At 38.9% G+C, this 15,357-nt stretch overlaps 1 protein-coding gene across 1 annotated transcript in view; it reads left to right on the forward strand.

Moving 5' to 3' along the window:
• The window catches only part of SASH1 (SAM and SH3 domain containing 1), a gene marked incomplete at its 5' end in the record, with an annotated part of 622,444 nt that extends 608,949 nt beyond the window's left edge, over positions 1-13,495 (forward strand). The window contains 5 exons of the mRNA XM_083348726.1: positions 3,450-3,600; positions 4,355-4,468; positions 6,190-7,268; positions 9,786-9,917; positions 11,314-13,495. Of these exons, the coding sequence (XP_083204852.1) occupies positions 3,450-3,600; positions 4,355-4,468; positions 6,190-7,268; positions 9,786-9,917; positions 11,314-11,565 (1,728 nt within the window). The 3' untranslated portion in view covers positions 11,566-13,495. The remainder of the gene's footprint in view (positions 1-3,449; positions 3,601-4,354; positions 4,469-6,189; positions 7,269-9,785; positions 9,918-11,313) is intronic.
• Between the last annotated feature and the right edge of the window lie 1,862 nt (positions 13,496-15,357).

Here is a 15,357-nt window from a genome sequence, read left to right on the forward strand (position 1 = left end):
TTGCTTTGCTGCATGCTTATTATCAGATGGGATTGACAGACTTATTTCTTTTTATCCTTTTTCTGCTCTGCTATTAAAGTGAAGTAACTTTTTAAAAGCTAGCTGATTTTAGAGGATTGGATGCTCAATTCCACAGCAGGAACAATGTGCACAATTTAGTGGATAATACTGCTTGTGGTTAAATCTCTACAGATGCTCTGTGATATTGTGTTTTCTTAGTATAAAGTATACTTGTTATTTTTTATTGTCAATAATTCCATTTGTTTTCTCTCCTAAATTTCCTGATAAGCTATTTCTCACAGTTTTGTTTAGAGAACCAATTATCCATGCATAGTTATTAATTTACTTTTCTAGAACGATTCATTGTACCTGCTTTGCTTTTGTTTTGTTTTGTTTAAATCCTGTTTGACGTTAAGGCTGTGGAATGAAGGCCAGGAATAAATTAAGCTATTCAATGAATAATTTTGTCTCTTCAGGAGGGATGGATAGATAGATGGTCTCGGTCTCAGACTTTTTCTGCAACCAAGAGTGGCTCCTCCGAACATCATTAAAATGTGATCACAGCTAAAATTTTGACTGTAAAGAAAGAAAGACAAATCATTAAACAAAACAAAGGTTTGCAAGAGAGTGAGAGCAGCACAGTTCATGAGATATTAAAACATTATAGCCAATCAAAAGGTTGCAAGGATCAAATCTCTAAGGAATTTTGAAAAGAGAATTCCAACATCAATGAGACAATAACCCAACTGTGGAGCAGTGAAGGAAGAGTAAACTTTTTGAGAAGCTCCCCAAGGCTCTCTTAGATTTTTTTTTTATTGCCAGTAAAGCTACTTGAATAGAAGACAGCAATTGCTAACAGCTGGGCTCCTGGCAAGAATTTTTTTTTATTACAGCAGCTGTCTAAAATAAATCCATAGTCTCCATTCTGAGCTATAATATGTGCAACTATCTCACTCTAGAGGTATCTCAGCAATCTTGCCCTAACTAAAACACACTCAGGTGGAACATGCCCAGACAACCATCATTTTTTTCTTCTTTTCCTCATCACCATCCTTGAAAGGTAATTCTTCATAAAAGATAGACTGCTCTTAGTATGCAACAAATGTCTCTTCATTTCTTCTTATATATTTTATTCAGTCAAAAGTTAAAATGAGGAGGAAATGGATTTTATATCTATTTCAAATAAATAGGAGCATATTATGCATGATGTTTAAATAAAATATAGGTTGCACTTGTTTTTGGCCAGACTGCACTATTACTGTTTTTTAGAAAAATCAAGAGTAGCTGCAGCCAAACAATATTTACATGTAACTAAAGCATGCGTGATGATGCCCACTGCCAATGAAAGAAGAGTTAATGTAATTGACTGATTGTATCCTCTCAAGTTAATGTCGACTCTTAGCAATCACATACAGGTAGACCTTGACCTATGACTAGTCTCTTAGCAGCCGTTTAAAGTTACGGCAGACTCTGGAAAAGCTACTCATGACCCAGACTCAAAGTTCCAATGGCCACCATCCCTAAAACCACATATTTTTTATTTATTTATTTATTTTAATTCCATTTATATCCCGCCCTTCTCCGAAGACTCAGGGCGGCTTACAAGCTTAGCAGTAGCCTTCATTCTATGTATATGCCTGCTTATTAGGGCTTTTGGGGCCCCCCAAGCGGCATTATTACAAAGTCAGCTTATTGCCCCCAACAATCTGGGTCCTCATTTTACCTACCTCGGAAGGATGGAAGGCTGAGTCAACCTTTTTGTTGTTTTTTTAAAAAATATTTTATTAGTTTTTTATGTTTGCTTGACTCCTGGTCTTTCAACTGTTTTTAGTTGATCTTGAAAGGGAGAAGCTATCCGCCACTTCAATATTTTCATTGTCAGTTCTAAGGCTGGTTGCTGTATCAGTTGCCATTAGCTTGGGTCTTCTTTATAGTTAATCTTAGTTCCATTTACTCACTCTTCTCCTTGATGTTTGCTGTTAGATTTTGTTTGCATTTTCAGCTATCAAAGTATCTTTTTTTCTCTAATTTGAAAACCACATTCATCATCTTGCAATTTTAAAACCACACTCATCTTCATTCAGTATGAATAAATAATATAAGTATATCATTAAGTATTATTTTTTTAAAAATGAAAGCGCTGATGAAATAGTAGGCTTTTTCCTGGAAAAAGTATGTGGCAACCCACCACAGTGCTAGTTTAGTCTAGTGCCAGTGATAAAGAAACTTGATAATTAAGCAAATTGCATTAATTGAGTCAGAACTTCCAGATAATACAGTGATAAGGGAAATATTGAGATCAACATTCTTGGCCCGATTGGTCTGAATCACAGTTCTGGAATTGAAAGTGCTGCCTCAGAGAAAGGCAAAATGCAAACAAAAGCTGAGTCTTTTTCTTGGTATGCAGCAAGTTTCTGTAGACATGAGATATACATTTTAAATATTGCAAGCACCAGTGTTATGTATAGGGTAGGAGGAGCAGCTCTGCAAGAACCACCGGGTGGCGCTGTGCTGTGGCTGGATTGGCTGAAGGGTTTTCGGCAGGAGATTTGGATGGATGGATTGGCCAGAGTGATACCTGGCTAGCGGTGTGTGTGTGTGTGTGTGTGTGTGTGTGTGTGTCTGTCTGTCTATCTATCTATCTATCTATCTATCTATCTATCTATCTATCTATCTACCTATCTATGTAAATTATTCAAATTGCTAATAAAGAATTTAGGGAGGCTGATATAAATTCTTTATTAGCAATTTGAATAATCTACACAAATAATGAGCTGTCATAAGTTGTGACTATATCCTGTGGATAGCCTTGGGTTAGGCCAAAACAGGAAAGAAAGATTTAATTAGCAAGGTGCATTCAAAAAGACTTGACAATACTTAACATACACACACACACACACACACACACACACACACACACACACACACACACACACACACACACTGTATATATTACTGCAGAAAGCCAGTAAAGGCTGTGACCTGAGTTTATTTCAAGTTGGAATCACACAGTCCGCATTAAATCTTGAATGAAGAACTCAAGGAGTTAACGGGTTAACTTCTTAGCCATTTCACCCCGTGCATATTCTTTCATCAGATGGACTACCTGCCAATGTGGAACATCAGCAAGGAAAATCTCACACCAGCACTGAAGTGTGTGACAGTTGTGTTACAGAGGAATTTTTATAGGGAATACAGAATATAAAATCCACTGCAGTCAAAAAGAAAGTGGAAATCTGTTTTGGTTGAGAGAGCAATGAAGGAATGACTATGGATATGTTTACTGGTGCTGCTGCATATTGTTTTTATAGCCTCTAAAATGGCATAACTCAAAATGTTCCTTGTATACTTACAAATCAGTTATAATATAGCACCATTAGAAACAAACAACAACAAAAAAACCTTTGCAAAATATACAGCATTGAAAGTAGCCTCTCTCTTTGACACAGGAGCACATGCCAACCTTTCTGTTTAATGGCTATGAAGACTTAGATACCTTCAAGCTCCTGGAGGAAGAAGATTTGGATGAGCTCAACATTCGAGATCCAGAGCACCGCGCGGTTCTCTTGACAGCTGTGGAGCTCCTGCAGGAATATGACAGTGAGATAGATTATCTTTTTTCCCCAGTGCACAGCTAAAGATGTTACCTTCTGGGGAGTTTGGAGATTCTAACTGTGAACCTCAAAGGCCTTGAAAATCATGGCTTCCAGGGAGCTAGAGAGAATGTGGAATAATCACAAATGGTTCATAAGAAATAAATGTCACTGGGCATTGGGAGATTTCCATAGAGTGTAAGGTGGCTCCTAACTAGAGAACCTGCCAAATCAGGGCTTGTAAAGGTTGCCCAAAAAGAAGACCACAGAGATGCTTCTCTGACCTAAATATATTCTAGGCTGGAAAAGAATGCCCAGTTGTCCCCGTTAGCACCTGAAATATGCCGTCCCTAGTTTTTCAAATTAACTTGCATTGATTTAATTATGTGGCAGTAGCATGAGCAGAAGCACCTTATCCATACGAAGCAGAGAGAAGGACGATTATTTTTTCCAGCCTCTGAAAGGTCTACTCCAGGGTGGAAAGACTGAGGAACTCTCTGAATATTTTTTGCAGACCTTGTATGTTGAATTTGCAAACATGCGCAGCAAGTGGTTATATTACACAAAACTGCTTAGCGACAATAGCTGAACATTCCTTAAGTCTTCTTTCTCACTGGCTTCTCCAGTATTTTTAAACAAGTATCTCTCCCGTTTATTTATAAACCTGAGTTGTTTTACAGGTTGCTTGACATAAAAGAGATTGTTTTCAATCCATGCAAATGCCGCTTTCTTAGTTTTGCCGTTCTTGTTCTTTGCTCAAGGTAACAGTGACCAGTCAGGCTCCCAGGAGAAACTCCTTGTAGATGGCCAAGACCTCAGTGGATGTTCTCCCCGGGATTCAGGCTGCTACGAAAGCAGTGAAAACCTGGAGAATGGTAGTCTCAGCTGTGCTCATTTGAATTGCATGCCTAATTCATTAGCTTCTAAAGGGACACCAGATTCTGTTTCTAGGAACAGTGCTTAACATAATTTCTTTTAGCGGTGACTTTGGCACTGCTTTCATTGTCTAACAAAACAATTGTTGCAGATCTAATTAAGGGGGACACACCAATTCTGGGGCTTGTGCACTTTTCCAAGGTTCTCTGGACAGACCGTTTCCCTGCAGGGAATATAGAGCTCTCATTTTTTCACCTTTGTTTTTGGTAATTGCTTTTTTTTAATATCCATGTAGTATAAAAGACCCCGCCCCTTTCCTGCATGCAAGCTGTGTTGAATGAAGTTGCTCCACTAGTACAAAAGCATAATGAGGAAGTGCTTCAGATAAAGAATTAACTCATCTGCTTACAATAGATTGAGGAAGTTATTCAGAGCCTTGAGAAAGAAAAAAAAAGACTGTTTTCTAGAGAAGGGTTTCTTTACTTGATATGCACGTGGCATCCTCCTTGGCTCAAAGCGCTGTGTTGCTGAGCTCCTACTGGAGCCTTTTATGTAAACTGCAGCATGTCAAGTGGAATGAAGCACTGACAGCCTGTAAAGTGAGAAGCACCTGCTGTGCGCTATCCCAGTGATCACAGCTTCTTTCAGCCTTTGTAAATGGAATGCCTCTCTTTCTGAAAAACAGGCGTCAGCACAAGAAGTGGATGGCACAATATAGAGAGGCCTATTCTAGGTTTACCCCAAATCATATTGGTTCGCAATATTTACCAGGGATCAGTTTGAATTGGAGCATCACAGTAATACATAGAATAGAATACATAGAATAAATAGAAATGCCCACTTAAGATTACAAGGGCATTTCAGTGATGTGTTTTTTGGGCTGTTTTTTTCCATTTCCTCCTTTTCTACAGTCCAGATAAATACATTTATTGCATCCGTTCATGTAGCCCTAGAATGATTGAGCAGAAGCTTTATCAAGTGCAGGAGTCTTGTTTTACTTGCCTGTGCCTCCACGTCTCTAGCTCTGAGAAACCTCCAGTTGAGGAATCAAAAATTCTTCTCCTGAGAAAACCATTTCAGTTGAGAAATGTCAAATGAGCTGGGGGAAGAAAGGATTAACCTGCCCCTTTTGATATACTGTTGTTCCGATTGTTATTTAAAGCTTAAAATTTAGACAGACTTCACCTGTACAGGTAATATCACATATTCCTCAGAATTTTGTTTCTCTACATACAGTAGGGACGCGGTGTCTCAGTGGGTTAGGACACTGAGCTTGTGAATCAGATGGTCGACAGTTTGGCGGGTCGAATCCCGAGTGCCGCGTAACAGAGACCGCCTGTTACTCGTCCCAGCTTCTGCCAACCTAGCAGTTCAAAAGCATGTCAAAATGCAAGTAGAAAAATAGGGACCACTCCGGTGGGAAGGTAACAGCGTTCCGTGCGCCTTTGGCGTCTAGTCATGCCGGCCACCTGACCACGGAGTCGTCCTCGGACAAGCGCTGGCTGTTCAGCTTTGAAACGGAGATGAGCACCGGCCCCTAGAGTCGGAAACGACTAGCACGCATGTGCAGGGGAACCTTTCCCTTAGTTTACATACAGTATACATCAAGATAAATAATAAAGCTTGGGCATCCCAGGGGGCGAGGAGGGAGCAGGTGCTGATTTGTTTCAAAAATCTACTTCTTTTCTAAACTTGTAATGTTTACTTCATTCTGTTTCAGCTAAAATACGACAGCCTCGTCTCCTGCCCTCAAAACTAGTCAGTGAATATAATTTTAAGGATTTCCATCAAAACCCACTGGCGAATTTTCCAACTCTACCCTTAATTAAATCAACAGAAGCATATCAGCAAGAAAAGAAAACCCAGTTCAGCTGTGTGCATCCAATCTCAAAAAACCGTCTCAAGCCGCCAGCAGCTGTGGAACTCAAGAAGAAAGGTAGAAGTTTGCCAACTGGGATCTGTCGGAGCTGGGAAATTTTAGAAAGAGCCCCAAATGTGCCTATGTGGCCAAGATCCCACTCTCTTGGAGATCTTCATGGAAATATTGGCACTGGTAGTATAAAATCAGTGGATGCTTCACCTCTGGATTCATCAAAAAAACCAACTGAAGGTGGTGGGCAGATGATGAAACTGTTGATGGCTAATCAGAGAGAAGAGGTTGCTGGTGGCCCTAAGGAGAAGAGAAAGGAATTCAACCTGTCAGCGACCATGCCTTCTGAAAGAATGTTCCCTCAGCGTTTGTCTGAGAACTGTGATGCTCGGACATCTTCACTTTCACATGGTATGACCTGGACTCCTTTTGAAAGTTGTAAAAAGAGCACCCTTGTTCTTGGAAGAGCTAATACTTCTAGCTGCAAGGAAAATGTGGGAACTGGTCAGAAGGATACGAGTGAAGCAAAAACGCAACCCAAAGCATCTTCCCAGCCACCGCCAGTCCCTGCAAAAAAAAACAGGGAGCGCATTTCTAATGGACACTGTCATCTCCCCTCAACTCTCTCTTGTTCAGATGTACCGTCTTTGCCAGCAAAAAAATTTAGCCTATCTGGTTCCTCCAGTTCCCATGAACTGACTGCATGCAGAACATTTCCTGATCAGGAACCCAAAAGTCCTTCCAGCATAAGGCCTCCTTGGTTGTCTGACCTTCCAGAAACAGCTAGTGTCCAGCAACATGTGTTAAAACTAGATCCTTCTTCAGTAAAGAAGACATCCTGTATCAGAGGACTGGATCTTGAAATGTTGATAGAAAACAAGCTGCAATCCGAAGATATTGATCTTACAGAGGAGCCCTATTCTGATAAGGTGCCAGAAAATTAAAATGTTCCTAATGTTAATTCTGTGGAATACCTTTTCAATTCTTTTCACCTTTAGAATGTCTTTTTTTTTAAATCCCATTTATATCCCGCCCATCTCCGAAGACTCAGGGCGGCTTACAATCTAAAGCACAAATCAATGTGCTTAGCAATAGCCTTCATTCTAGGTATATGCCTGCTTATTAGGGCTTTCGCCCCCCCCCCCAAGCGGCATTATTACAAAGTCAGCTTATTGCCCCCAACAATCTGGGTCCTCATTTTACCTACCTCGGAAGGATGGAAGGCTGAGTCAACCTTGAGCCTGGTGGGATGCGAACCTGCACTAATTGCAGGCAGCTGGTGTTACTTAAGGAGGCATTAGCCCACTGCTCCACCAAGGCTCAATATATAATATATAATATACTGAACAATTTTCACTGTTCTACTAAAAAGTTTTCATTTTGAATATTAGTAATTAATAATTATCGTTGCAAATCCTAACTCAGACGGGTATTCCATATAGTGAATATTATCTGTATGGCAGTACATAATGCCCTACCAATAAAGGCCACTATCTATACTGCCCATAAATATATAAATTAAGTCTTTGCCAAAGCCCCAAATCGTATTCACTTACATATTACTTGGAATAGGCTTAAAGAAGCAAAATTAGGGACCTCTCTTTTTTGGTGTCTTCAAACCTCTCTTTTTTGGTGTCTCTTAATGACTACCAGGACTAGTTTCTGCTGTTTTCTTGGCAAAATTGCAGAAGTGTTTTACCCTTGCCTGCTGTATAAGGTTGAGAGAGAATGATTTTCTCAAGGTCACCCAGGTGACTCTGTGCCTCTGGTGGGACTAGAACTCTGTTATCCCAGTTTATAGTTTGATGCCTTAACTCAGGGGTCCCCAACCCCCGGTCCGTGGACCAGTACTGGGCCACAGCATACCAGCAACCGGGCCACACAAACAAGCAAAGCGCCATCCATGGGATGCAGGCAGCACATAAAACCACGTACTCCCCGGTCCATGGAAAAACCTTTCTCCATGGAAACGGTCCCTGGTGCCCAAAAGGTTGGGGACCTCTGCCTTAACCACTACACCAAACTGGCTTTCCAGTAACATCTTAGATCCATCGATTTTAATGAGAAAGTTAAGTATATGCTAAAGCCTGCCTTTTTAAAGTCTTGCTTGCTTTGATTTTGTTTGTCGAGCCCCTTTAGACCAATGTTCACCTCAAGACCAGCCTCCCACAATATTATGCCTTTCATATCTTTTCAGTTTAACACCCATAACACCAGTCTGCATGGAAAGCATGGGAAAGACACTTGGAGAGCAGTGGATTAGGACAGTGATTTTTAAGGAATACCCCAAAGGCATTTTTAAAAAAACAACTGGATTTTCTTGGTTTTTCTTTGAAAACATTTCACTTTTCATCCAAGAAGCATCTTCATTTCAGGGGGGGGGACCCTAAGAAAGTCCAATTGTCTTTTGAAAAGCACCTTTGGGACAAGCTTGACCTGGATGATTGAGAATCTCCATATACATTCTTAAGAAATAAATTCACCACCAATTTATAGAAAACCCTTGTACAATTACTGAAATAAATTCAAGTCATAAATATAGATGTGTGAAATTAGTAAAAATAAAAACAATGAACTCCGGGATATAAGAGAAAATTCTTCTTTATTGCTGAGCTTTCATCAACAAGCTGTTGACATCATCAGAGCAAGGGCTGAATGATAAGGGAGTCAGTACATACACTTGTATGGCAGTTATAATGTTCAAATTGTGGAATGTGGGTGTGGCCTGTTCGTGACAAGCTCGCTCGTTTATAATCACAGTGGTTCCGGCTTTGCTGGAAAAGGCCAGTCTCTGGTTGATTTTTAAAAGTCGCGCCTAGCAGCTGCTTGGCACATATCAGCTGTTAGGTGCGTAAGTCTTGTCGCGCCGTGTGTAGTCATGCGCTGGCTGACAGGCTCTTCATTTGAAGTAGAGTCAAGGAGGTCGTCTCGTTCCCTTGTGTGCAGTCATCGCAGGCTTGATTCTGCTGTGGAAGGGAGCAGATGTCCTCGTGGAGTGTGTAAGCAATTCGCTCTCCTTCATGTTTCTTTGCCTGGTTGCTGTAAAATCGGCAATAAAGAAGAATTTTCTCTTATATCCCGTAGTTCATTGTTTTTATTTTTACTAACTTCAAATGTCTACATCCGGGATTCCAGTTTTTATATTTATTAAATATATAGATGTGTATATGGAAAGGATAGCTGCCAAGTTAAACTTCTTATAATTTCTTAGGGAACCATTACTTAATATCTGAAGGAACATAGAACAGGGGTCTTCAACCTTGGCAACTTTAAGACTTGTGGACTTCAATTCCCAGAATTCCTCAGCCAGCTTTGCTGGCTGAGGAATTCTAGGAGTTGAAGTCCACAAGTCTTAAAGTTGCCAAGGTTGAGGACCCTTGGTATAGAAGGAACATAGAATGTTGCTTATTTCATTATAACTTGAATTTTCATCTGGACATCTGCAGCATGGACGTTGTGGGATTCCCGAACCTTTGGTGCAAAGATATGCTGAAGACCTAGATCAGCCTGAAAAGGATGTTGCTACAAACCTGGATCAAGTACGAGTGAAGCAGCTGAGAAAGCAGCACCGTATGGCGGTAAGTCAGCATTAAATCCCTGTGGCAAGTTCAAGGGCCTGTGATAAAAGCAAAGAAAATCTGAGTCCTTTTGATGTTTTGCCACTTGGAATTGCAGGTTGGGAAAACTTTGAATAGATTGTATATTTAAAAATGCAGCTTATCTTTTTCATGTTTGTTTGTTTGTTTAAAAAAACTGGTCACATATAAAACTAGACTATTCCTTTGGGTTTTTTTGGCAGTGGTGACAATATTCAACCTCTGCAGTGCCAGTGAAGGACTGATAGAAAGCTACTGGCAGCTATCTCATTTTCCTTGATAGATGGTGGAATCTTTGATTACACGCTACCTATCAGTCTCCTCTACAAGCACTGTGTTAGCAGCACAGAAATTGTTCCCAGTGTATCACTGGCATCATTGCCTTTAAAGACTTTTTGGTGTTTTCTCTTGTTTAACTGGCTGCTTCCACAGGAACTGTTTAGAAGCTGATGGCAAGAAGCAGATGGCCATTTAGTATGAAATTCCAGGTGACTCTTTACTAAGAGCCTTGGTGGCGCAGTGGTTAGAATGCAGTATTGCAGGCTAGTTCTGCTGACTGCCAGCAGTTCGATTCTCAATAGCAATACTGCTTTACAGCCTTCTTTAAGCAGTTTACAGAGTCAGCAACCTTGATCCAGTGAGAATTGAACTGCCAAACTGCTGGTAGCCAGCAGTCAGCAGAAGTAGCCTGCAGTACTGTATTCTAACAGCTCAGTGATGACTCGGCCTTCCATCCTTACAAGATCAGTAAAATGAGGACCCAGATAGTTGGGAGCAATATGCTGACTCTGTAAACCACTTAGGGCTGTAAAGCACTATGAAGCAGTATAGGACTGCCCCCGACCTTCGCTCTTTTCACCGGGACCTGAAAACTTGGCTCTTTGATCTGTTTGGTCCAGACTGTGGGGTTGTTAATTTAACTGGGTTTTAGATTTACTCTTGGGGCTTGAATTTAATTTAATTCTTTTAATTGATTTTAATTTTTTTGTATTTCATGGTTTTAAGTGTCCTGTAAACCGCCCTGAGTCCTACGGGAATAGGGCGGTATACAAATTCAATAAAATAAATAAATAAATATAAGTCTAAGTGCTATTGCTATTGTAAGTATACAAGAATTTGGATGCATTATTCAGTTTAAGGACTGCATTACTTAGGCTCTGAAAAAAAGTATTCAAAGAATAATTAATTTAGCATTCTCACCATACCATTTCCCCAAGGGAAAAATATTATGTTCTCACATTCTCTCACATGAAGATAGTATGTATTCAGATGGAATTTAAGAATCCCAGCAGTTTCTTTATACATGGAACAAATTGATTTTTTCAAATTAGAGAAAAAGGCCAAACAACAGCTTGAATTATCTTTTCTTCTGCTACAGATTCCAAGTGGTGGCCTCACCGAAATTTGCCGAAAACCTGTATCGCCTGGAAATATCTCTTCCGTAACTGATTGGCTAGTTTCTCTTGGCCTCCCGATGTACTCAGTCTCTCTCAGAGCTGCAGGAATCAATGATTTAAGTAAAGTGCCTTCTCTGTCACAGACTTCACTTCATGAGGCTGGCATCACTGAAGAGAGGCACATCAGCAAGCTTTTAGCAGCAGCAAGGCTTCTGAACCCAGAGACAATTTAACCCATTCTGGAATATAGTATTTTTCTGTTGGAATACCTATCATTTTTTTTCTAAAAAAAAGCTATTTCATCACTAATTGCTCCAGAAAAAGCTTTGGGAAAGGGCAAATCTGGCCCTGGGAAAAGCTGGAGTACTTTGCAGTTTCATCCCTGCATATAAAACCGTAGCATCAGCTGTCCACAACAGGAAAGTGGTATGACCTGTTTTTTCCTCAAAGAAAAAAGGCACAACGAATAGTTTTAGTTTGCTAAGGACTCTTAGCCTTGCTTTTGGCCATTGGGAAAAGAGGGATCTTTCTACATTCTTGAAAATTTAACAGCAAATATCTTCAGTTTGGGGTGGGGGGGGGGAAGGTAGCAAATCGTAGATCTCTAGATACTTTGGTTCTGTTCATAGGCTAAAGCCTAGCTAACTGACCATTAAGGATTTTTAATTTAAATTTATATATCCTACTGAGGGAAAATATAATCGCAACAAACGTATTAAGGATTAAATCTCTCATAGAGGTTCCTTCCACATCCTTTCCATTTCAGCTATTTATATAAAAATATATTAATAAAGCTTGACCTTCCCAATATAGTATCCTAGAAATTGGAACTGGAGGTCAGAGTGGAGGAACACTTAGCTTTCAAATTTCCCCATAAACAGAAGATGAGGCATGGACCAAGTGATGGCCACAGATTTCCATCTGATAATAGCTAGGTCAGAGTTCCGAATTTGGTATACTTTTCAGCTGATCTTTATTGCAACTTACCAGTTTTTTTAAAAAGCTCCTTCCTTTAGAATAACAGTAATTTTTAAAAGTTCTATTTAGCAGCCAGTTTTAATTTGCCTTAAAATGCTTTTTGAGCAATTTACTTACCAGCCTCCAGATTTATAAAATCTTTCATTGTTGCAGTTTTAATTTAGCAACAGCTTATTTTAAAGATTTCCTATATCTCACATCTCCTTTTATAAAGTTGCTGTTTTTGAAATTGCAGACTTTAGTTCTCAGGCTAACAAGATGTTTATAGCTGTTAATGTTTGCTGGCGTTACTGGCTGAAAGATATTTTGTCTTTTGTATGTACATATATATATATATAAAAAATATAAATATAAATATGATAAAAATGTTTTTCCCTGTTAATTACAATTTTGTGTACTTTGATGCATTGTCGTTCAGTTTGCTGCAGCTTTGACTTGGTATCCTGACCATATCAATGGGACACATGGGTTGTTCCTTCTGCCCCAAAGAAAACCCAACTGGCTGAATAAGCAAAATATCATCATCCAGATATTCAGAAAAAGAATTCTATTTCAGTGAGATTTGTGGTGGGGGAAGAAAGGGAACTCTCAAGCTATAATTCGTGTAAGAGTAGCTAAATATGTATATTATCAGATATTGAAATGATTTACTAGAATGGATTGCTGGAGCAAACTGATTTTGTTTTGTTTTTTATTTGTGGTACCATGTTCTTGTGTACTAAAACTATTAAACTATACAATGTAAAATCTCTTCCTTGTTTCTGTGAATATAGATAAACTTTATTTTTGTACATGATTGGACATATTATATACCAAATATGTTTGACACATCGATTGTCCAGTAGTACCTACTAACTACTAATTAGCTATAATAAGGCTTTTCAGGATAAGTAATGCCCCAATAGTGTGAAGATATAATGGACTCAGTTTGAGCCTGGGAACATGAAGTCTTGATTTCACATAGTTTCTCATCACCTTGCTGTGCCTCCCATTGCATTACCTCTAAAAACGAAATCGTTTTACAACTTCAAAAAATGCAATATTCAGCTAAGAACATTTCTACAAAGCATAATTTTACCTTTCCATCGGGTATCTTTCTTCTTTTACTTTAAGATATCAGGTATTTGAGGAATTTTACTAAAAAAAAATCTTACCATTCCAACCTTCACTATTCTATTAGTTTATTTTGACAAGCACAAAAGTGATTAAAAGATTTCTACTCATTAAAGGAAAAAAAGGACTGTGGTGAACATTTCTTCTCATGTACAAATTTATTACTTTTTAATTAAATTAATGGATGACTATATATGCAGAAATGTGCTCTGCATGTAGATTGTGTGGCTATAAGCCTGTAAAATTAGCTGGAATTTTCATTTATTTGTTATATACTATAGAAGTTGATTTTTTAAAAAAAAATATTACCACAAATGGTTTAGATCTAGTGGAAGCTGGAAGCCAGTCACAGTAATACGTCAGGATATAAACAATGCCACTAAGGTTTCATATTTACAGAGTTACAGAATGAAAAATATATATTTTATACATCTCAAGAAGTATATTCATTAGGACAGAAACAAATTGTTAAACTGAGATCAGATGTGCACAAATCCAGTGCTGGTTCTGTTGATATTAATTTAAATGTATTGTTTATTCTTTTGTTTCACACACACACACACACAAACTAAGGTATAAAAATTACATATCCTTTATAGTATACATCTGACGCAACTGCTGACCATTTCTCCTGTATTCATATTGATTTTGGAAAAGTGTTAAATCATTTAGTATTTCCATATTGCAGAGAAGGTCTAGGTGATAGAACGACCCCTAGGTTGGAACATAAAGCTAGACTCTTGTATTGATCTTCTACAGACAGGTAGGGCCATTTTAATATCCATGGAGGATGGTTTTTAACCAGCAGTTAATCAAAGAGGCAGTAAGACATGCTTCATGGTCCCCCTGAGAATTGTTCTAATTATAAGTTTGCCTTTGGGTGCAAGTGGTAATGCTGTAAATAAAGATATCAGAGCACAACTCCTCATTAATCTTATTTATGCAAACTGTAGTGCAGCAATAAAGGTCAGTTCACCAAGTCATAGCTGTACATACGTATTCTTTATTTTTAAGCCACATACTTTGTCCATACTAAACCCTAAATGCCATTTCTTTGGGAATAAAAAAAATAAGCAAATTATGTAACAACTAACAAAAGTTGCACTTTCTGTATATTTAAATACGGTAACTTATTTTTCTCCCATTTACTGTTCTTAAATAATGTAAGTAGATGTAATATACCAGCATCGATATGTTCTTGCAATTTGCTTCCATTGGAGAAAGTTGTGTAAAGAGAGAGAGAAAAAAGGCGGCGGGGGGGGGGGGGAAACTTACAACTGTGTAAAGATTACTGTGCTGTTTTACATCGAGAAAAGAAGCAACAAAATGTGTGTATGAAAACAATTCTATAATTATGTACTGTTGTTCAAAGGAAAATAAAATACATGTTGATACATTATTTTAAAATGTTCTTTTACACAGCGCAATAAAAATGGAAACCACGGCAAAAGAAGACTAGAATTTTGCAGAAGTGTTAAGTTGCAAAGAGTTTTTAGGTATTGGAAAATTGTCTTTCCTGGCAGCCTGGCATGGAGGCCTCACGGCTGCCACAGTATACCACTGAAAGGTTCAGCCACTGAGATTCATTGGTAACAATATTTCACTGATCACTTGGGAAAGAGAATTCTGAAGATACATGTGGGGCTGTCATTCCTAACCCCTTTGTTCCTGGATATTCTCTCAACGAAGATTATGCCAGCCATGGGGGCAAAGTGGCTATTGATTATGAAACCTATTTTGCAGTCTCCTTTTCAACACTTTGTGTACTGGCATAACCTAATGAGGAGGAAGGACTCACTGGAGAAGAGCCTAATGCTGGGAAAGATTGAGGGCAATAGAAGAAGGGGACGACAGAGAATGAGGTGGCTGGATGGAGTCACTGAAGCAGTAGGTGTGAGCTTAAATGGACTCCAGAAGATGGTAGAGGACAGGAA

The sequence above is a fragment of the Vipera ursinii genome (genome assembly GCF_947247035.1).
Source record: "Vipera ursinii genome assembly, chromosome: 1".
In the NCBI taxonomy this organism is placed as follows: domain Eukaryota; kingdom Metazoa; phylum Chordata; class Lepidosauria; order Squamata; family Viperidae; genus Vipera; species Vipera ursinii.